A 20,904-nucleotide genomic window follows, 5' to 3' on the forward strand; every position below is an offset into this window, starting at 1 on the left:
CTAATGGAGTCTAACTGAGGGAGAAAGCCCACCCAGGAGGAAGCAAGAGGCCAGCAGCAGGACTCTATAGCTCCCACCGTATTCACAGAGCCTGGTGGATATCTTCTGACTGTAGCACTTTATAGACAACCCAGTAGAAGATATTGAAGATGAGGAAAGTGAAAGGGAAGACAGCCGGGAGATGGTGTCAATTCTCTTGGCTCGGTCCACGTAGAGTTTCTGCATGGTTTCTCCTTCCCTAGAAGAGGGGCTGGAGGTTGGGGACTATAAATGCCAGAACCTCCATTGGACCTCCATCTCTTGCCTGCAGGCAGTGGCCCAAGCCATAGCCACGGAAATAGAAACGACTTTCTGGATGATATCTTCCTCTGGAATTACAAGGAAGAAAAGCAGCAGAATTTGAGGTCAAAGCTCAAAGGCAGAGGGATAGAGAACAGACCACACATCAATATCTCATAGGGGATGTTATGCAGACAAGGTGCCTAGGGTACACAGGCCCACTGCATGCTTTTTATGACCACAACACTACTCATGAGATAGATGTATGCTAAGCAGCTATACGTGCTACATATGGTGTATATTATGATTCCATTGCAGATAGGCTCCAAGCCACCCATGTAAAATGCAAAACATCATTTAGAGCCATCTAAAATCCAGCGAAGTGCCAGCCACTGTGAGAGGACATCTCAATGTCAAGTTATCTCTGACTGGTAATAAACAAAACAACAAAACTATTAGATAGTGAAGCTGAGATATTCAGTCTTAGTAAACTCAACTTTAATGACTTTCAAAAGCTTCAGAATTCATTCCCCTTTTGTATCGTATCTTTGAAAATTTATCTCAACTTAGAACTGAAAATTCCAAAAGTTTTTTTTTTTTTTTTTTTTTGAGACGGAGTCTCGCTCTGTCGCCCAGGCTGGAGTGCAGCGGCGGATCTCAGCTCACTGCAAGCTCTGCCTCCCAGGTACGCCGTTCTCCTGCCTCAGCCTCCCGGGTAGCTGGGACTACAGGCGCTGCCACCTCGCCCGGCTAGTTTTTTGTAGTTTTTAGTAGAGATGGGGTTTCACTGTGTTAGCCAGGATGGTCTCGATCTCCTGACCTCGTGATCCGCCCGTCTCGGCCTCCCAAAGTGCTGGGATTACAGGCTTGAGCCACCGCGCCGGCCAAAAGTTTTAAATAACCCGATGAGTTATCCAAATTAGGATAAAGCTGATCACTCTATTGCAGATATGTGTGCTACTCTGCAAATCAGCAGATTTGACACAGGGTCAGTACATCCAGGGTAATTTTATTACCCAAGGCACATTCCATTCATATATAATGCGTGCATTATGATAAACACATGCCCAGTGAGGGGTAAATTTTTTTTTTTTTTTTGAGACAGAGTCTCGCTCTGTTGCCCAGGCTGGAGTGCAGTGGCCAGATCTCAGCTCACTGCAAGCTCCGCCTCCCGGGTTTACACCATTCTCCTGCCTCAACCTCCCAAGTAGCTGGGACTACAGGCGCCCGCCACCTCGCCCGGCTGGTTTTTTGTATTTTTTAGTAGAGACGGGGTTTCACCATGTTAGCCAGGATGGTCTCGATCTCCTGATCTCGTGATCTGCCCGTCTCGGCCTCCCAAAGTGCTGGGATTACAGGCTTAAGCCACCGCGCCCGGCCGAGGGGTGAATTTTATATAAGCACTAAGTAATGCGGCAGACTGCCGAAAGTCCATTTTCCAATAGTTAGCTGACAACCTTTAGTAGCTAACGCAGCTGGGAGCCAGAAGTAGGGACAGAAAGATAAAGTTGAGAGAGAAAGAGAGAGAGAGAGAGAGAGAATCAAACCTCTGAGTGTCATAGAGGGAGCTTTACTTATATGAGGCCCTCAGGCCCCCATTCACAGCCTATTTAGTCTTATTTTATATGCAACCCTAACAAACCTAATTTTATTTACTTCTAAAGGACAGAGTTAAGAAATCCTTCAAAGATGGTGGTAATTTCTTAAAGTATTCATGGTTTTAGAGTCAAAATTTCAGGTATCTAAGAAATCACCTGAAGTGCAATGGCCCCTTGGAGGACGATGCAAACTGTCATTTCGGTTTGTCCAGGACGGAAAGTGTTCCTGAGACTTGAGTCTTTCAGGGCTGAAACTGGGGAGTGCAAGGCAAATCAGGAAGAGTTAGTCATCCTGTGGCTACCTGAGGTATTTATTTAAATTATAAGAAAAAGATATGTGTATATTGTATAGATATGACATAGATATATGCAAAATGTGGATAAAGTAGATTTTAAACACTCTGTCCCTCTCAGTTAGAGGGACACCACAGGGTCTTTATCATGGGCCTCTGCAGCTATGGCAACACATTGAAAAATGGCTTTGCCAGGCACGGTGGCTCACACCTGTAATCCCAACACTTTCGGAGGCCGAAGCGGGCAGATCATGAGGTCAGGAGTTCAAGACCAGCCTGACCAATATGGTGAAACCCCTTCTCTACTAAAAATACAAAAATTAGCCAGGCATGGTGGCAGGCATCTGTAATCCCAGCTACTCAGTAGACTGAGGAATCGCTGGAACCTGGGAGGCGGAGGTTGCAGTGAGTGGAGATCGCGCCATTGCACTCTAGCCTGGGTGACAGAGACAGACTCCGTTTCAAAAAAAAAAAAAGAAAAGTGGCTTTGTGTATGAGATGTTGGTGTTGCAGGTCCTAGTAACCCTTGATGATGATATGACTAGAAGCTGACCTGTCATCATAAAGACAGGCCTTGGTTCACCTCATATGTATTCTGTAATTCATTTTTACACTATTCTGACAGGGGAGGTTGTGCTGGACCCATTTTCGAGGTGAAGAACCAGAGGCAAACAAAATATTTTGCAATAGTTTTAAAATGAAGGGAGTAAGTAAAATGGTTTTCTCCCTTGATTTCCAGTTCAGGGTCCTTCAGATAACCCTGTTCCCCAGTACTCAACCTGATTCCCTGAGCCCCACCCGGCTAGAGGATGTAAGCAAAGGATGTTGGCAAAAAGCTCTGAGGGGGAAAGTTGGATCCAACTGCTATTTCCATTTCCATAGATCCAACTATTTTCCCTTTTCTCCAATCATAGTAAGTCTAAAGGGAGTTATTTGGACACATTTCCCAGGCTGGAAAAAACCATTTCACACGGGAGAGAAAATACGGCCAATAGAGTAAGCTGCTCTTGGCTTTTGTGACTTTAACATGTTGTACCTGTTGTAGCTGGGGGAGCAAAGATGAGTGTCTTGAAATCCAGGGGTGGGGCATCCTGCATTTGGGTATTCTCTATTTAGGCCAAATTCTGAGGGGTGTTTGTGTGTGGTGTGTGTGTGCTGGAAAGGGACATTGGAGCCTTAAATACCACTTTGTGGCTTACATACCTATTAAAATAGAACTTTTTTTTTTTTTTCCTGGCTATCTATAGGGGAGAAGGACTGAGAAGCTAGAGAGGGAAGATATCTCATAACCATGCTAAGGAGGGAATGCACAGTGTAGGAGGTAAAGTGTGGAGATGGGAAAGAGTGATATGTATTGAAGTGAGAGGGGCTAGAAAAAAAGAGATTACACAATGGGGAATGAAGAGGATGCTGGAGGATGAAGAGAGGTGGGCAGGGTTCTGGGACCAAGCCCTTGAGAGGACTGGGCAGTATTTTGAAATTTCTTCCAGTTATCAAGTTATTCCATTGATCATGACAAAGCTTTTGCCCTGTCCAGTTTGAGAGACAGTCCTCTCCAATCAGCCTGTGAAAGCTGGTGAGCTGGGTTACGAGACTGCTGTGGCCAGAGCCTGGTGCTAAGACCTGCTGAGGAAACGAAAAAGGGCTTCCCTTTCCTGGGGAAGCTTATGGACTAGCCAGGAAGACAGTGCAGGATTGCATGGGTAAAAAGTAAACCACTTTAGGCAGTGACATGAAAGGGGGCCACCATACTATGGAGTTGTTGGTTGAGGAGAGAGTTGAGAGGAAAAGACGTGAATGGCTGGCTGGCTCCTAGAACACTCCTAACTGACTCTTGGCTAAGGGTTCCCTGGAGATCACATGGATTTTCTCCCTGCCCTCTCAGACTGAATAATTCTTTTTCTCTAGCTGGAACAGTAGGACCCAGACAGAGGTTCTACAAATGGATGAACTCTCCATCAAATTTTTCAGCCTGCTTGGTGCCTCCAAAATTCCTCCTACAGGTCCTGGGATAACAGTGACTTTAGAAGACTCAAAAAGGACATGATGAATGGCATGGGTTTGATTTTCAGTTTTATTCACATTAATAATAAACCTCAGCCCACTTTCAGATAGGCCCCAGAGTCCTAAGCAAGGCCCAGGCTGCTGTTGTAACTTTGTAATAATTGAGCACTGGTCATGACAGACTCCATTATGAGCTCAGGATCAGCCTATATATATGAGCAGGAGGGGACAGGCTGTAGGCAGTTGCAGGTTGCAGGAGTTCAGGAAAGGAGGTGGGACTAGTGTCAACCTGGAGTAGCTCTACAGTAACAATGGCAGCCTTTTTGTTCCTGGGACATCCATACAGGCAACTTAGCTGGTGAAAGGACTCTGGATTGGTTGGCAGTCTGCTTTTTTTTTTCCCAAGGTAGGCATTGAGAAGGCACCAAGATCAAAACTCCTAGAAAGATAAGATTTTGGTACCTGCAGGCAGATTTGTTCGACACAGCTAAAGAGGGGGTGGGGACAGTCAGCTTAGAAAATGGAGTGTCCTTTTTTCTTGCCCTTCTGCTAGGTGTGTGTATATATATATATATATATTTTTTTCTAACCCTTGGTATGGGTTAGGAAATGCTTTTAGGTTTCTTGAAGAATGAGTCCTACTCGAGGACATGTAGTTGCGGATTAGTCCACTAGAGGGCGTACTGCCCAGGGACCAACTAAAGGACTAAAGGGCAGGGACTGATAAATTTAAACCACTAGATGAGACAAGAGCCCTGCCCTCAGCAGAAAGGGACCTTAGCAAGGGACATGAAACCAAGGCGGTAGTTTGTGAGATATTTTTAGTGCGGACATATGGTAGGGGTGCCCCTGGAGCAGCTGAGGTGGGAGGTGGTGTGTTAGGAGGAGAGAACAGTCCTTGTGCTATTGTGGCCCAGACAAGCTAGAGTCAGGATTTTAACAGTGGATTCAGAGCATTGTTTCCCATTCCCCAGAGGTCATTATGCTCTTGCCTCTCTGGCTTTAGAGCCTCCAGATTAGACAGAAAACATGGAGTCAGAGCTGAAGACAGACCAGAACTCTGTGTCTCTAATGATTAAGCAACCAGTATGTAGCTCAGCAAGCTTTCAGGTTTGCTCATAATTGGACACTTGCTTCTGTGAGGCTGGCCTAGGCACCTCTGTTGTCATGACAACTTACCTAGCACCTATTGTCTGGGCAATTGGGGGTAAACTGCCTCTGTTGTCATGACGACAAGATTTTATTTATATTTCCCCAGGTGATCACTTTACTGTAGAAGAAATGAGGTTAACAGAAAAGACTGAGGAAGAACAACAACCCAAGCCCAACAACTCTAATGCACCCAATGAAGATCAAGAAGAAGAAATCCAACAGTCAGAACAGGCAAGTGGTGGTTTCTCAATTCCAACTTAGTTATGGGGGCCCTCTTATAATGCTCCCCTAGAAAGGCACCAATGCCTGACTGTTGAATTCTTAACCACCAATTAGTGTGTGACAACCTGGGCTACCTTCCTCCAGGTTGTGGGGGGAGCAATTACTACTTCTCAAAGCAATCTCTTTTTATGTATTTATGTATTTATTTATTTTTTGAGACGGAGCCTCACTCTGTTGCCCAGGCTGGATTGCAGTGGTGATTGCAGCTCACTGCAACCTCCACCTCCCAGGTTCAAGCGATTCTCCTGCCTCAGCCTTCTGAGTAGCTGGGATTATAGGTGCCCGCCACCATACCCGGCTAATTTTTGTATTTTTAGTAGAGACGGAGTTTCACCATGTTGGTCAGACTGGTCTTGAACTCCTAACCTCGTGATCCACCCGCCTTGGCCTCCCAAAGTGCTGGGATTACAGGCGCGAGCCACTGCACCCAGGGTTTCTGATTGCCTGTCTAGTCCTTGCAGCTCTGGGGTGGGTCTTGGTTTGTGGGGAGGAGGAGTAGGGAGAAAGGTGTCCAAAGGAGAAAGGCAGTGGGCCCCTCCCTAGTTGTACTCACCATGCGTTGGCGCCTCTGCCTTCTTCGAAGTCGTATGAATTCTTTATGCTGACGAGAAACAAAATTGACAGCAGCATACTCCAGCAAGGCAGCGAACACAAAGAGCAGACACACAGCCATCCAGATGTCGATTGCCTTCACGTAGGACACCTGCAACATCCAACGACAGAACTATCAACCTTCTTGAAGTCCTTCCATGGCCTACTGAGTCGATTCCCAACCCTTATCGATTGCCTGCTCTTTTTGAGCTTTATCCTGAATTTTTTCTGGTGTTTAAAGAAGCTTTCCACGACATATCCCATCGTCTGAAAGCCCAGATGGAAAAGATAGGACTGCCCATCATACTCCATCTCTTTGCACTCTCCATACTCTACTTCTACAACTTTTTCCTTCCTACAATTCTTCCCCTTTCTTTCTTTATTCTTCTTGAACTTTTGCTTCTGCTTTTTATTATTGTCTTCATTCTGAGCTTCTTTTGATTCTTTTCTTTCAATAAACAGTAATGAGCATGAACACTGCATTTGTCTTCCCTCTGTTATCTCCTAGGGTCCTCATAGCCTCAGTGGTAATTGGTCAGGCAGGGTTCACAATACCGATGTGAGACACATGAGGACACTTAAGGCCCAGAGCAGATGGGTCTTAGCCAAGATTACCCAGTGAAAAGGTGGCACTAGGACCTGGGTGTTCTGGGCTTTCAATTCAGTGGCATTGTCATTTACTTAGGCTGCGGTCTCACTGACAGACTGGGAGTTCCTTCCTCCACCCCTGTTCTTCCCTTGACAGACTAGGAGTTCCTTCCTCCACCCCTGTTCTTCCCCTGGTCTTGTGGTTTTCCTTGTTGCTCTTTTGGAAAGGCTTTGCTGATGAATTTAGCTCAGTAGTGAACTGGGGCCTCATCTCTCACCTGGAGAGAACAGGGCAGGGATACTGAGGGAACATCACTCACCCTTTAAGGATGCTTTGGTAGTTGCAAGATGTGGTTGGCATCCACCTATCCAGTCCCTGTACTCTCCTCTCACTACTTCCTTGGCAGCCTCCAAATACTTTTGTCTCCCACTTTCTGGCCTCTTCCAGGCATTGCAGCTGGGTGGGGCCAGGAGTAGGGGACAGAACTCAGGTTTAGATCTTTTCATCTCCTCAACAAAATTACCTGCTACATAGTTTTCAGCTGCTGAGCTCACCACATAGGGCACCCCAGCAAGAACAGAATTTCGGACAGGCACTTCCTTCATCAGCTGCTGCTATGATGGGAAGTGAGGGTGCTGCAGATCCCAGGTAAGGAGCAAGTTTCACTGGGTAAATAAATCCTACCTCAGTGATTCTTAACTGGGGACAACTCTGCCCCCCACCAGGGACATCTGGTAATATTTGGAGACATTTTTGGTGGCACAATTTTGCAAGAGGTGGTGGCTACTGGCATCTAATGGGTACAGGCCAGGGATGCTGCTAAACATTCTACAGTACACAGCTCCCTGCCTGGCCTTCAACACACAGACATGCACACACAGAGACACACATACAGGCACATCCAGACACACACACATGCACGCACACAACAAAGAATTATCTGGCCCCGAATGGCAAGAGTGCTAAGGGTGAAAAACCCTGCTCTAACTCTTTTAGGGCAATGTCACTGAGATGGTGGCAGTGGGTTACTAGGCACCCCTGATGAAGCATCCCTTGGTGTCTCCACTTTGCCACTTTGCCACTTACTAAGAGGGCATCCTATTTCATTCACCATCCCTCAGTCCGACAGTGCCCCCAAGGATATCAAATACCTGCTATCAAGATCAATAATGAGGTAATTACTCATTATAAAAGGATGGCCATGAAGGTCCTTAGACCATCAAAGGAAAAGACACTTTAAGCACTAGGAAGAAAGTCCTGTTAATGATAAGTGTGTCAATAATACATCTCAAAAATCTTGGCTGGGCGTGGTGGCTCATGCCTGTAATCCCAGCACTTTGGGAGTCCGAGAGGCAGATCACTTGAGCCCAGGGGTTTGAGATCAGCCTGGCCAACACAGCCAAAACCTGTCTCTACTAAAAACAAAAAATTAGCTGGGTGTGGTGGTGCATGCCTGTAATCCCAGCTGCTAGGGAGGCTGAGGTGGGAGGATTGCTTGAACCCGGGAGGCAGAGGTTGCAATGAGCTGAGATAGTGCCACTGCACTCCAGCCTGGGCGACAGAGTGAGACTCTGTCTAAAAAACAAAAACAAACAAAAACTCAGGAATCTGTCCACTCACTATCCTGGCACATCTGAAGGGTTGCAAGTTTTCTGAATGGTCTCCTTGCATCTACTCTTGCCACCTCCAATCTGTTCTCCAAACAGCAGCCAGAGTTGTTTTCAAAATATAAATCTGATTATATCACTCCCCTTCACGATCCTTCAGTGGTTCTCCATTACCCTTATAATACAGTCTATGCTCCCCTTATCATGATATCTAGCCTTTGCCTACCTGTTCATTTCATCACACCCCTTGTAATCTGCTGTGGTAAACTATTTCTGTAGTTTCCCAAAGAGCCAATCTCCTCTATCCTTTCTCTCATTTACCTGGATAACTTTTACTTATCCTTCAGCTTTCACTTTAGATATCACATCCCCTGGGATGCCTTCCCTAATCATCCCAGTCTGTGTTGGTTGTCCTGCTATATGTGCTCAGGTTACCTACAACTTCTTAGCATCCATCACATACCTGGCCATTCCCTCAACTAGACTGTGAGCTCTTTGATGGCACGGACTGTTTCTACCTCAATCACTGTTCTGCTTCCAATGCCTAGCTGAGTTTCTGGCTATAGTAAATATTTTTTGAATGAATGAACAGATAGACGGTTTAGCAACATGTGATGTGCATATCTGCTGGTTTCTGCTTGCTGTCTACCCTCCTTACCACTACCTGCCCCAATAGCTGTAGGCCATTTAGATGATAGGATCTAGACAGAAGTGACTCCTTCCCTGCTGCAACTTTAGGTCTAATCTCCTAGCCTCTGGAAGAAACTTCCATTTAGTCCTTCCATCCTGCTTTGAGCTCCTGCAGTTGAGGGGATCAAAGGCCCAGCAAAGAGATGGTAATCAGTGCCTTTGGTGGCACCATAAAGGCAAAGTAACAGTTGTTCCTGGGAACATGAGGAATGGTCACTCCAACTGAGTTCCCTTACAAAGTAAGCCTCTGCCACTCTCATTCTGGACACTAGAGTTGTATTAGGGGTGTGAGATCGGTGCGGCTTTTGGAAGCCCCTAGCCTGACCTCATGCGGCCCCCACCAAACTTAATGTTACACACACTCAAGAGTGAGCAAACAGTCCCTGGCTTACTGAGTCCCTTGCTCTGAGGGGCTGGCTAATGAGGCTATTTAGTTCAGGGTGCAGGCTTGGATAGTTTGCTTACTGGCCAATGAGGCCATGAAGAAGTCATTAAAATTTGACAAGAAGGTACCAAATGCTGCAAACAACCCTCCAACAAAGACTGTTTTTTCCAAATAAGGAAACTAAGTGATTCCTGGGAGCAGATGGATTATGTTCACTCACAGGAGGGAACCAGAAAAGGAAGTTCTCTTGGCAAGAATAAGGCATAAATTTCAGTACCTCTCTGCTTTAGAGATGAATCACCTTGTGTGGCAGAGGTAATAAACTAGGGCAGGGTTCTTAGGTCTGAACTACTTTTCTGCTTCTGGTCTCCTTACAAGACCACTATCAAAACACGACCATCACAGCCTGGTCTGGCCGTGTAGCCCTTGCCTAACTCCAGCCTGCCTCTCAGAGCCTTGTCAATATCCCTGTCCATCTAGGAAGCACATTTACAGAAAATGATCTCTAACAACGTTTCCTGGGACATGGGATTCTGATCTGAGTTTTGTCACCACTTATCCCTATAGGGCTTTGGACCACCTCAAAGGTTTCTGACAACTCAAAAATAATTAGGGGACACCAGCTGCTTTAGCCCCAGATTCATCACTCAGTTTTTTCAACCCTGACACCTGATAATTATAACAATAGTTAACATTTATTGAGCCGTTATTATGTGCCAAACACTGTCCTGTGTGTTAATATATTATATTTTGCAATAACCCTATGGAACTGGTAATATTCTTTTTTTTTCTCTCTTCTCTCTCGAGACAGAGTCTTGCTCTGTTGCCCAGGCTGGAGTGTAGTGGTGCATCGGCTCAGTGACCTCCGCCTCCCAGGTTCAAGCGATTTTTCTGCCTCAGCCTCACAAGTAGCTGGGATTTATAAGCACACGCCACCACACCCAGCTAAATTTTTTTTGTATTCTTAGTAGAGATGGGGTTTCACCATGTTGGCCAGGCTGGTCTCGCACTCTTGTCCACGTGATCCGCCTGCCTCGGTCTCCCAAAGTGCTGGGATCACAGGCGTGAGCCACCGCGCCCAGCCAGAACTGGTAATATTCTTATTCCCATGTTACAGGCAAGATGATTGAGAGGATAAGGAATTTACCTAAGGTAAATTATTAGTAGATGATGAGCTTAGGAGACAAACCTAAATCTGCTGACCCCAATCTCCTACTCCTAATCACTACCCTACTCCCAGCCATGTAGCACATTCATAAATTCACCATGGATGTGTGAAATTACCTGCTGTGTAAGCCCCCAGTAAAAAGTCTTCTTAGGAACAAGCACTGAGAGATGGGAGATCATAGGGCCTGGTTCCCAACAAATCAGTGCAAGAGGGAATATATTCATTGTAAGATCCACAAGGAACTGTGTTGCTTTTGCTTCCTGTTATTTCTACATGACAAAGTTCAGTGGCTGGTACATAGTACATGCTCAATAAATATTTATTGAATGAATAAATGGCGTTGCTCCCTGATTTGTTCAGAGCTTTGCTGACTGTAAGGACTTTGAGGTGACCTCTAAATTCCCTACATGAAGACATGAGACAGGGAGAATCTGTGCCCAGTCCCATCAGCACAAATCTTCCTGCGTAATCAAAACATCACCGGGCCCAGACAACTGGAGTCCACTGACTTTAATTGCTATTTTCTACCTCAATTTTCTCATCCCAAAAGAATGGATACTGTCTCTAGACTGCTTTGTGATAGTTTCTAATTTCTGATACAGTAAGACGACAGAAATTGGTTCAAAACTCTGATATTCTTTTGGTTGTTTCTTACAAGGCATGATCTTAAGAAGATTATTTTACCAATCTGGGCTGTATTCTCCTCATCTGTATCATGAGGGAGCAGGTTCTACTTGCTGAGGATCTTTGACTTGGACATGCTAATATTTCCTGAAGAGAGTCAAAGTAAGGCACTGTCTTCCTCATTCCCTAGCCAGATAGCATCCCCAACCCCAGCCTCCACATGTCAACAATGTTATTAGCAGTATATTACAGGGAGAGAGAGAATGCAGGACACCAGCTCTTGCCCGGTGGCTCTCTCAACCTTAAATCCAAGGTAAATGGTGAGCAGGAGGGCACATTGGGATGAATGGGAAATGGGGTGCTCTATGGCAAGCAATTCCCTTGCATGTCTCTTCACCTTAGGCAAAGAGGCCCGGGAGCCAGAGCTCTGGGTGGTCATGGTGAGCACGGTGGTGATGCCCAGGCCCACACGGGCAGGGGCAGCATCCATGTTGATCCAGAAGGAGACCCAGGACAGGAGACGATGAGTAGGCTGGGGATGTACATCTGAATCAGATAGTAGCCCATCTGCCGCTCCAGGTGAAACTTTACCTCGATGCAGGTGAATTTCCCTGCAAGGAGAGAGGTGAGGAGTCAGACCCAGGTCCCCAGTCTGTAGCTGAGCCTAAGGGGATTAGGACAGGACGAGGGCAGCCCTCTGCTGACAGCCTCTGGGCACCTCAGCTGGGCCAATGAATGAGCCTTTCATAATGGCCCCAGGCGTGCAGATGTATATACTAAGGAAGCTCTCAGACCGACCATCAAAGACTTGGCCTTTTGCTCCCAGCACTTTCATTTCCAGCAGAAGGCCTTTCACATGACAGCACGGCAAGGAATAAGGAGCAGGAGGGCTCCAGAGTCAGACTGCCTGGGTTTGAATCCTGAACCTTCCACTGTGTGACTTTGTGCTTTGAGCTTCAGTTTCCTTGACTGTAAAACAGAGTAGTGATACCAACTCCATCACTGGGCTATTGGAAAAATTAACCAGATAATGTATTTGAGGTGTTTGACACATAGGTAGCTGTTACTATTATCATTATTAACAAAGCAATTGGCTTAGACTCCACTTAGATCTCAGCAGCCATGCTTGTGCTTGCTAGTGCCCCAGAAGCTCTCTAGCAACAATTCACTAGGATAAACACTGCTTGTGTCTTAAGCAAGTGAGAAGAGCCAGATAGCAAACATCTGAAAACCACCCAACAGAGACCAGCTCCAGACTGCGGGGAGCGGGTTCCCATAGAGCATCAGGCTGCAGCATTCTATTCCACCAGCAAAAAGTGCATTGGCCCAGGCACACCAACCAATGCTCCACCTCCTTTGCCAACCTTCACTTACTCTGCTTTCCAGGGCCCTAGGGCTGAGAAAATACTAGCTCAGAGCTTCTCTTGGAAGCAGAGGCTCAGGATAATCCAAGCGAAAAGGAGAAGAGCATATATTGTTATTTTATTCTGCCTAGGTCTAGTCTTATCAGGCCTACTTGATTCTTCAAAGCCAGTGATTTCGTCAATGACTGATTATGGTTTTGACACATTGTATGATGCTGTGACCTCTTACTGTTCCCTGAATCCACCTCACTTCATCCCACCCCGGGATTCTTGTCATGACATGCCTTTATTAGGTACCCATATTTTCTTTCCCTTCTTTCCTTCTTCTTCTTTTTTTTTTTTTGCATAGCAGTTTTGTTTTTAATTCCAAAATTAAAACTTGTTTAGTATAGAAAAAATGAGAAGTAGAGAAGGGGTAATATAATCATAAGCTTATTATTTATCAAACCCCTACTAAGGGACCTGACTTCATATCTTTATCTCATTTAATCCTATAGCAACTCTTTGCGGCAAGTAAAATTATTATCTCTCATATTACAGATAGGAATACGGAGGCATGAAGAGATTAAGTTATGTTTCTCAAAGGCACTCAACTAGTAAATGATGGAGCCAGAATCCAAACTCAGCTCTATCTGCCTCCAAACTTCTTGCTTTTATCTGTTGTATCACATTACTTTAGAGACATTTAGTGCTATTTCCACCCAAAGTTTTTAAATGCATGCTTTTGGTTTATTTCTTTTACCGTAATATAATCATTCTGTATTTATACCTCTGAATCTTACCTTTTTTCACTTGTACTTTCACACATTGATATAACACCTTGTAACCATCCCTTTTAATGTCTGCATACTAATCCACTAAGCAGACACACTATGTAATTTACTTAACCTCTGCCCTATTGGTGGATATTTAAAACAGTTCCAAGTTTTTGCTAATATAAACAGCCACCCAGGAGCCCCCTTGGGGTCAAAGGCCAATGCAATATTTTGGAATATTTCCATATAATACGTTTCAAGGAGTAGGATTCCTGGATAAATAAGTAGAAAAACAATTTTAGTTTCTAAAGTTTCTCAAAGCATGTTCGCTGGACCACCTGCATCAGAATCCTCAGGATGCTTGTTAAAATGCAGATTTCTGGGCATCACTCCAAGTATAGGTAACCGTAATCAGAATCTCTGAGAGGTAGAGCCCAGGAGCCAGCATTTTAATAGACTCCCCAGGAGAATATAATGAACACCAAAGTTTGAAAACCACTGATCTATATACAGATTGCCAACTTTTTTACTCCAAAAAGTTTGTATCAATTTTCATTCCCCCTTGTATTTTCTGAATTCAATGGCCTTTTCCTCTTCCCACTCCCCACACCCCCACATACATGCACACCCATATTCATGGGGCAGTACCCAAAACATATCAGCCCACCATGGAAGTGACCCGGGATCTCCCCTCTTCAGGCTGCTGCCTCTATTTCAGGGTCAGAGCTCCGTGCAGACAATTGTCAGGGAAAATGTGGAGCCAGCAACTCTTAGAGAAGCTGCAGGGGGGGGCAGATGCTCAGGCTGGGAAAGCAGCCCTTCTCCACTTCTTAGCTGACATTTCACACCTGGGAAGTTCCTGAGAGCTGGCAGTGGTGACACAGTGGGAAGTGTGGACTGTAAGCTGGCCACTGCCCTCAGGCCTATTCCCTCTGAGTTCAGCATAGTCACTCCCTATTACCAGATATGGATTCCCTGCTTCCACACAAAGTTGACCCCAGGAAAAGTGGGAAACTTTCCACCCACTGTCGTTTGCTCTGCAGCATGCGACAGGAACAAGAACATGGACTTTTTGGAGTTAGAAGGCTTGGATTTAAATTCTAAATCTGCCATTTACTAGCTATATGACTTGGACACTTGATTTAACTGACTTCTTAGAACCTCAGTTTTCCCTTTCTGAAAAATGGTATTTATAATTGCTATCACAAATAGATAAGTTATATGAAGCCCCTGGCCCCATATCTGACATAATTGAACCTTTGATAGAGGCCAGCTGACTTGTCCCCTTGCCTCACATCTGAAGGTTCTCCTGTGGCTCCCAGCCAGTAAAGATCCTGGTTTTTACCTGTGTTGTAGTGCTTGGTACAATAGCCTAGATCCTTCTCATCCCGTAAGATAAACTGGGGCAGAGTCAGCCCCTCAGCCACTTGGACAGCAGGAGCATCTTCCAGCCACTCAAACACGAGGTCATTCGTGGTGTAGCCAACTGAAAGTGACAGAGATGGCAGAGGGCTGCAGAGTGTGGGTGTTGGGTGGGGGTAGGGGTAGGATCAGAACAGGCAGGAGAGAACAGGTGAGGAGTAAGGTCTGGGGTTTAGGAGCTTCATGCTTATCATGGAAAAGGAAACTTTTCTGGAGAGGACACTTGGTCAGTTGTCTCACGGGCCCATCCTGAGTGGGCAGGTAAATCAGGAAGACTACAGACTCCTACCCTGTTTTCAAGCTTGAGAAAAGCCCAAAGAGAAATCATTTTGGCAGACCTAGAAAGCAGGTCAAGAGGGTGGAAAGATGTCAAGGAACCCAGCTAGGAGCCTCCTGCCATATCTCAAGCCCAGGGGAGTAAGCATGTGTACTGAACACACGTCTTAAGCTGAGCTAGCCTCAGAGCCAGAGCTTCTGCCACATCACCTCAGGGAGGAGACAGCTATTTATATCCTGCCAGTCATGCATGGGACAATGTGCATACCATAGATCCTAGCCAGGGCCTTGAGTTGGGACAAATTTAAAGCTAATATCTGAACATGCCAAGTTATTCACACATACATAGCAGTTCATGAGGGCTCATGCCACATATATAACCATATTTGCACATGTCAGGTAGAGATGGGAGCAGAAACACCAAGGCTCACAGACATCCAGTGTTGGGCCTTGACCCAGAGTAGCTCTGTGACTTTGGATAAGTCACTTCCCCTTCTGTAAAATGGGAATTATAGTAGCTGCTCTACCCACTTTTCAGAGCTGCCATGAAGGGATATTGAGAGCCCGGGTGTGAAAGTGGCTTAAGAACTCTAAAGAGCTGACCACACAAGACACATTCTACTCATTACAGTTATTTTATGCTGGAAACAGCCTTATAAGCCTTCTTCTGGGAACATCTAGTGGATGGCTCCAGATCTAACGTCTCCGCCGACCCAGGAGATGAGGAGGGAGTGGAAATAAGTGATGGCCCAGCCTTGTCATCCTTGATTCCTCTGCACTTTGGGCAGCCCCTCCAGGCTGGCACCCCTGCCACAGAGGAGCCCTTGGCTGACCTCTTCATTCTAGGCACTGTCCTCTGCCTAGAACTGTCATCTCCTACCTCTCTACAAAGGTATCTGTGTTTGTGGGGAACCAGGGCTCCACGAGTGCCCCCACCCTGCCCACTCTGGCATTTTTATAGGCATCTTCAATGCCTTAACTCAAGGGAAGTAAAGGTGGAACTACTTCAGGCACTGTGAGAGGGGACACACCTTTGGGCAGAGAAGATGCCACTCAAATCGCCCCCCAAAACAGCACAAACGCATTTGTGCGTAAGGCTGATGCCTTCCTGTTCCCCAGCCCCATGGAACAGCCAGATCAGCAAATAGTGTGGGGATGAAAAACACACTGTTCTAGGGGTTAGGGAGCTCTGGTTTCTAGTCTCATCTGTGCCAAGAATTGGCTGGGTGTGCTTGAGTAAGTTCTTCCCAACTCTGGGTAGCCCTTTTCGTCTGTGATGTCATGAGGTCGGGTTAACTCACTGTTATTCCAGGTCCTCTGTGACTCTATAGAGACACTTACAACTCTCCAGCTGCATTGTGCAGGTCTGGATGTCCATGGGGAAGTTCTTGAGGTCCATTGGGCAGGACAAAATGAGGGTCAACCTAGTGGGATCGGTAAGAAAGAAATGACTTCGGCTTACTGGGGCCCATCACAGCACAAGGGAACCCTCCTCCCACTCCTCGGTCTTCATCTAAATTCTTCTCCTGGCCATCCACCCAGTGCACCTGATGCTGTAGAGCACATTCCCATTCTTGAAGATGCGCAGTAACTTGTTGTCCGTGGTCACCTCATGGAAGTTGGCCCCTTTCTCATTGGCAAAGAACAGGTCTGGCTTCCAGATAGAGTCCAGCATGGAGGGATCGAGGTCCAGAGAGTCGTCAGGATATTCTCGGTAGGACAGGCGTGGGTCATTCCACTGTTGCCTCAAGAAGACATTTACCGGTAGTCCTGGGAGGGTGCAGATATGGGCCCATCAGAAACATTGCCATTCCCAGGGGCCCAGCAAGCCTGTATGGGCAGGAAGGCCATGAGGAGGAGTGTTGGGAGCACATCTCGGGCAGTAGGCATTTTTCACTAGAGAAGGAGCTTTCCTTGGGCTGATATGGCAAAAGATGCTAGCTTGCTATCTGGTGGGCTCCTCCCACTCACACTAGGCTGGAAGTGGGGAGTGGGGAGATCCCTTACCATGGTGGTCTCGGTGACGGAGCCGAAACTGTTGATGAAGATGTTGCAGGTCACGTTCACGGGTGGGCCTGAGGGTAACAAAGCACAGGCCATTGGCAGGGCATTCCAGGAGAATGGGAGCAGCTTCCAGAACTCCCTCCCTGAGCTTCAGGCCAGGACACTGCTGGGAGAAATCAGTGCCAGCTACACACGCCCATGGGCAATGGGGTGGGGAGGCTCCTTCTGAGCTGTTAGAACTAGCCCTAGCCCTGGACCTCCAGCCTCCTTTCCTTAGGGGAGGCAATAGGGGCTGGCTGGGTAATGTTCTGCCAAAGGTGGTGGGGAGGGAGGAGTTTTTATAGGATGAAGATTTCTTACCTTTAAAATTGGGTCGAATCCTGGCATCATACCCAGATGTTCGCCCCATAAGCTTGTCTAGGAAATCAGAGGGGGACATGGACTGGGACCCCTTGGTTCCAGATTTGACTTCCTCTTTTGCCAAGGCCACCCTGGACAGGAGAGGTAAAAAAGTCTGAGGCCAGTTGTGTGCTGCATTTATCACAGACTCTCAGTTTCCATACCCTCAGGCAGGAGGACAGAAGATGATGGGTCTCTGGGTGCCATTTGCAAAACGAGAACAAAAACAGCCATAAATCAACACGGCAGCCTACCTGTTAGTACTAGAAAAGTGTTTTCACAAACAGTAGGTCTTCTTACCCTCCCAATTCTCAGTGAGATGGGGGTGAGGACTGTTATTCCCATTTTACAGATGAGAAAACTGAGGCTTCAAAAGGAGGAATGACTTGTTCAAAGTCTCAGAGCTAGTGACAGGGTCAGGACTCATACCCTAGGCTGAGGCCTCATCCAATGTTCTCTTCTGAAGGTACTTGGAAAACACTCAGTGAGAGATGTCTTGCGGGAAATGATGTGGCTACTACAAAGTTTTGCCCGTCTAGCCTAGTCAAGGATGGGAAGGGCTCAAGGATAATTTTTATTTTTGAGAGTTGGCTTCAGTTGCTTGGGCTTTATGCTGGGCTGCTCAGGAAGTAGGACTCAGCTTCTGAAGAGGGAGTTTTGGCTTCTGGCGTGTGCTCAGCAGGAAGCTATGTTGAGCTACGTTTTAGTTAAGGGCCATGCCACTGCAGGCAGGGGAACTAATCTTGGTAACTATGGTGGGGAAGCAGGACTCTAGGGACGGGGAAAAGCCTCCCGGTAGGGTAGACATGCTGAGGTCAACTCCCATATTTTCCTGCTAACAGCTTGATTTTGAGGAAGGAGCCAGTGTGCTTTGGCATAGCTTAGAAGCCAGTCCCCTTTTCCCCTAACAGATTTCCCTCTAACAGCAGCAAAGCCCCTTCCATATGCCTACTTACCAACTTGCCAGCTAACAGATAAACTAGGGATTAGGAGCTCAGCAAAGCCTTGGGGACAGGAGCAGTGCTCAGGGCCGAGCTCAGCTGGACTCCAGGCTGGGCCAGGCACCTCCTGCTCTCTCCTGCCTGCTGTCGTTGCTCTATAGCCAACTCCACCACTGTCACTGCTGCTGCCACACTGTGGGACTGAGCAGCGGGGTAACTGCTGTGCTGCTGGGGACTAGTCTTTTTTGAGCCAGTGGGCTCCTCTTTCCCAGTAGATCCATGTACCATCCAGTGACCGATAGAATAATAAAAATAGCTAAGGCACCATGCCAAATGCTTTACACACTATCTAGTTTAGTTCTCACATTAGTCCTTTCGACTAAGTATTATGATTACCCCCATTATATAAATGAGAAGACTGAGGATCAGCAAGGTGAGGTGAATTCTTCACGATCATGCAGCTAGTGAGTGGTAAAGCCAGGATTCAAATCCAGAGCTATTGACTTCAAAACTAGCTCTATCTATCACAATTACTATGGTGCAGGCAGCGCAGGGTGGGCTGCCAAGGAGCCAAAGTAGGGGAAGGTCAGTGGCAGCCCCACCCTGACCTTCTAGAGTCCTGGCTCCTTGAATCTTCTAAGCAAGAGGAAGCCCTTACCCTGGGGACAGAGGCAGGCTCTGAAAATCCAAGGAGGCTGGTGATGGTGCTGGAGCAAGGAGAAGTCTGTGACTTCACCACAGGATGTCCACACTAGCCAGGTGCTGGGGCTGCTGGCCACCTGCCACCTGCCTGCTGGGAGGCCACGTGGTCCTGCACATGGAGAAACTGGACCCTCCCCACTGTCCTCAGCCCCACTCTCAGGTCACCTCTCCTGCTAATCCTAGACCTAGTATCCTGGGACAGGCTATGGGCTTAGCAGTCTTGGGCCCCAGCCCCTGTTGCAGTTCCCTCTTCTGGAGCTAACTTGTCTGAGGACCTGAGAGCAGTCACAGTGTGCAGCCACTCCCTCCTGTCTTTCATTCCTGGAAAGTCCTAAACACCTGCAGGACCTAGGAGGATCCAGAGCTGACAGTCTTTCTCATGCAAGGTTCTGGGGCAGCACAGGGAGAGAACTCTAACTCTGGTGCTAGGTAGCTGAGCAACCTTGGGCAGGTCACTCCCCATCTCTAGGCCTCAGTTTCCATATGTACAATGAAGGACTTGGACTCCAGACTCTCTAAGGGCCTGTTTTGCTCTAACTGCCTCTGCTTTCCAAGTCCCATTGGGAATGCTGTTACTGGAGCTTGGGCTTTGAGGCAGCCTCCCCTCCTGGAGGGCCTGCAAGGCCCAGTGTGGTGCCCCCTTCTGCCTGCATCCTCCTGTCAACTCCAGCTGTGCTGCCATTCCACTTTGAGCTGCTTTTCACTCTTTAGAAGTGTATTGCCCTGCTCTGCATCCCTGCCTGCCTGCCAGCCAATGTGTCTGCAAACAGTGGAGCAGTAGGCTTTGCAGAGGCAAGCAGCCCTGAGATGTTTCTTGGATTAAGAGGAGGAGGAGTATGCTGTAGTGGCACTGACCCCCTCCACCTTTGGAGGCACTCCTCTTATGACCAGGTCAGCCTAGGCTACAGCCATCTTTCCTGTTCAACTCACCCTGCCAACCTAGGCTGGCTCCTGGTCTAATGAGAAAGGGGCAATTGGTGGGGGAACATTTACAGGGAGCCCAAAGGATGTCTTTCCTGCAAGCCCAGGAAGTGACTGCTACTTTTTCCCCCTCAAGGAATAGGGAGCAACCAAGTGAGCACAAGCAGGGTGACTGCAGAGGGCCGAAGAATGTCTAGCCCAGCTCCATCCTGATGTGGTCTTGGGCCAAACCTCTGCTACTTGAAGCCTCTTGGGCTGTCAGTTGACAGATGTTGCTGTCATTTTTAGCGATCTCAGCAGTGTGTGGCCCAGATGATAGGGAAACAGGGTTAGGTGGCTGGACAGATACCCTCCATTCTGGGGCTTAGTTGCCTAACCCCTACCCAGGCCTAGGAAACCTCCACCTGTGCAGAAACATTCCCAGCATGACCGGGGCCTTGACATCTCTAATACAAAGCCCTTGGGGGTCCTAACTGGGGGAGGGCGTGTCCTCCCTTGAAGCCCTCCAGACTGTGGGCTTTGTGCAAACTTAGAGGAAAGTGTGCCAGATACCCAGGTTGCCCATTCCCCTTGGCTAGTGTTTGCATGCACCTCCTTCTCACCCCCACTCAGCTCACCTGAGGAGGACCTGCCCTGGCAGGGTCCAGAGGAGAAGGAAGGAGAGGGTTGCAGGAACAAGAGTTGTCATTCCGCGGGGATCTTGAAGCCCTTTCTCAGTCTGGCTGCCAACGTGAGAGGGGATATCCCTGCAGGAACGCCAAAAGTACAGAGCCTTTCTCCAACTTGGGCTGCTCGCAAAGAGCCTGCTCTCTCTCCTCTTCAGCCTCTTCTCCTCTGGCCCGTCTTTACCTGCCAGGG

General features: G+C 47.4%; 2 protein-coding genes across 7 annotated transcripts in view; one reads left to right on the forward strand and one right to left on the reverse strand.

The window, feature by feature from the left end:
* TMEM31 (transmembrane protein 31) overlaps window positions 1–6,674 on the forward strand; it is a 27,526-nt gene extending 20,852 nt beyond the window's left edge. The window contains exons 2-5 of one of the 6 annotated variants that reach the window (XM_033201881.1): window positions 3,418–3,491; window positions 4,079–4,229; window positions 5,433–5,557; window positions 6,233–6,674. In XM_033201881.1, the coding sequence (XP_033057772.1) occupies window positions 4,214–4,229; window positions 5,433–5,557; window positions 6,233–6,640 (549 nt within the window). In that variant the 5' untranslated portion in view covers window positions 3,418–3,491; window positions 4,079–4,213 and the 3' untranslated portion in view covers window positions 6,641–6,674. Of the gene's footprint in view, window positions 1–3,417; window positions 3,492–4,078; window positions 4,230–4,386; window positions 4,581–5,432; window positions 5,558–6,232 lie in introns of those variants that run through there. The other 5 variants (XM_033201883.1, XM_033201882.1, XM_033201884.1 and 2 more) reach the window with 5 other exon arrangements.
* A 4,890-nt stretch (window positions 6,675–11,564) lies between these two features.
* On the reverse strand, window positions 11,565–20,734 carry LOC117078329 (glycine receptor subunit alpha-4-like). The gene is given in 9 exon segments (XM_033201879.1): window positions 11,565–11,638; window positions 11,641–11,781; window positions 11,784–11,873; window positions 14,727–14,867; window positions 16,421–16,503; window positions 16,627–16,843; window positions 17,080–17,154; window positions 17,444–17,574; window positions 20,664–20,734. Coding segments are annotated over 9 exon segments (1,023 nt in total).
* Window positions 20,735–20,904: the final 170 nt, after the last annotated feature.

The sequence above is a fragment of the Trachypithecus francoisi genome, unplaced genomic scaffold (assembly GCF_009764315.1).
Source record: "Trachypithecus francoisi isolate TF-2019V2 unplaced genomic scaffold, Tfra_2.0 Lachesis_group6, whole genome shotgun sequence".
Taxonomy (NCBI): domain Eukaryota; kingdom Metazoa; phylum Chordata; class Mammalia; order Primates; family Cercopithecidae; genus Trachypithecus; species Trachypithecus francoisi.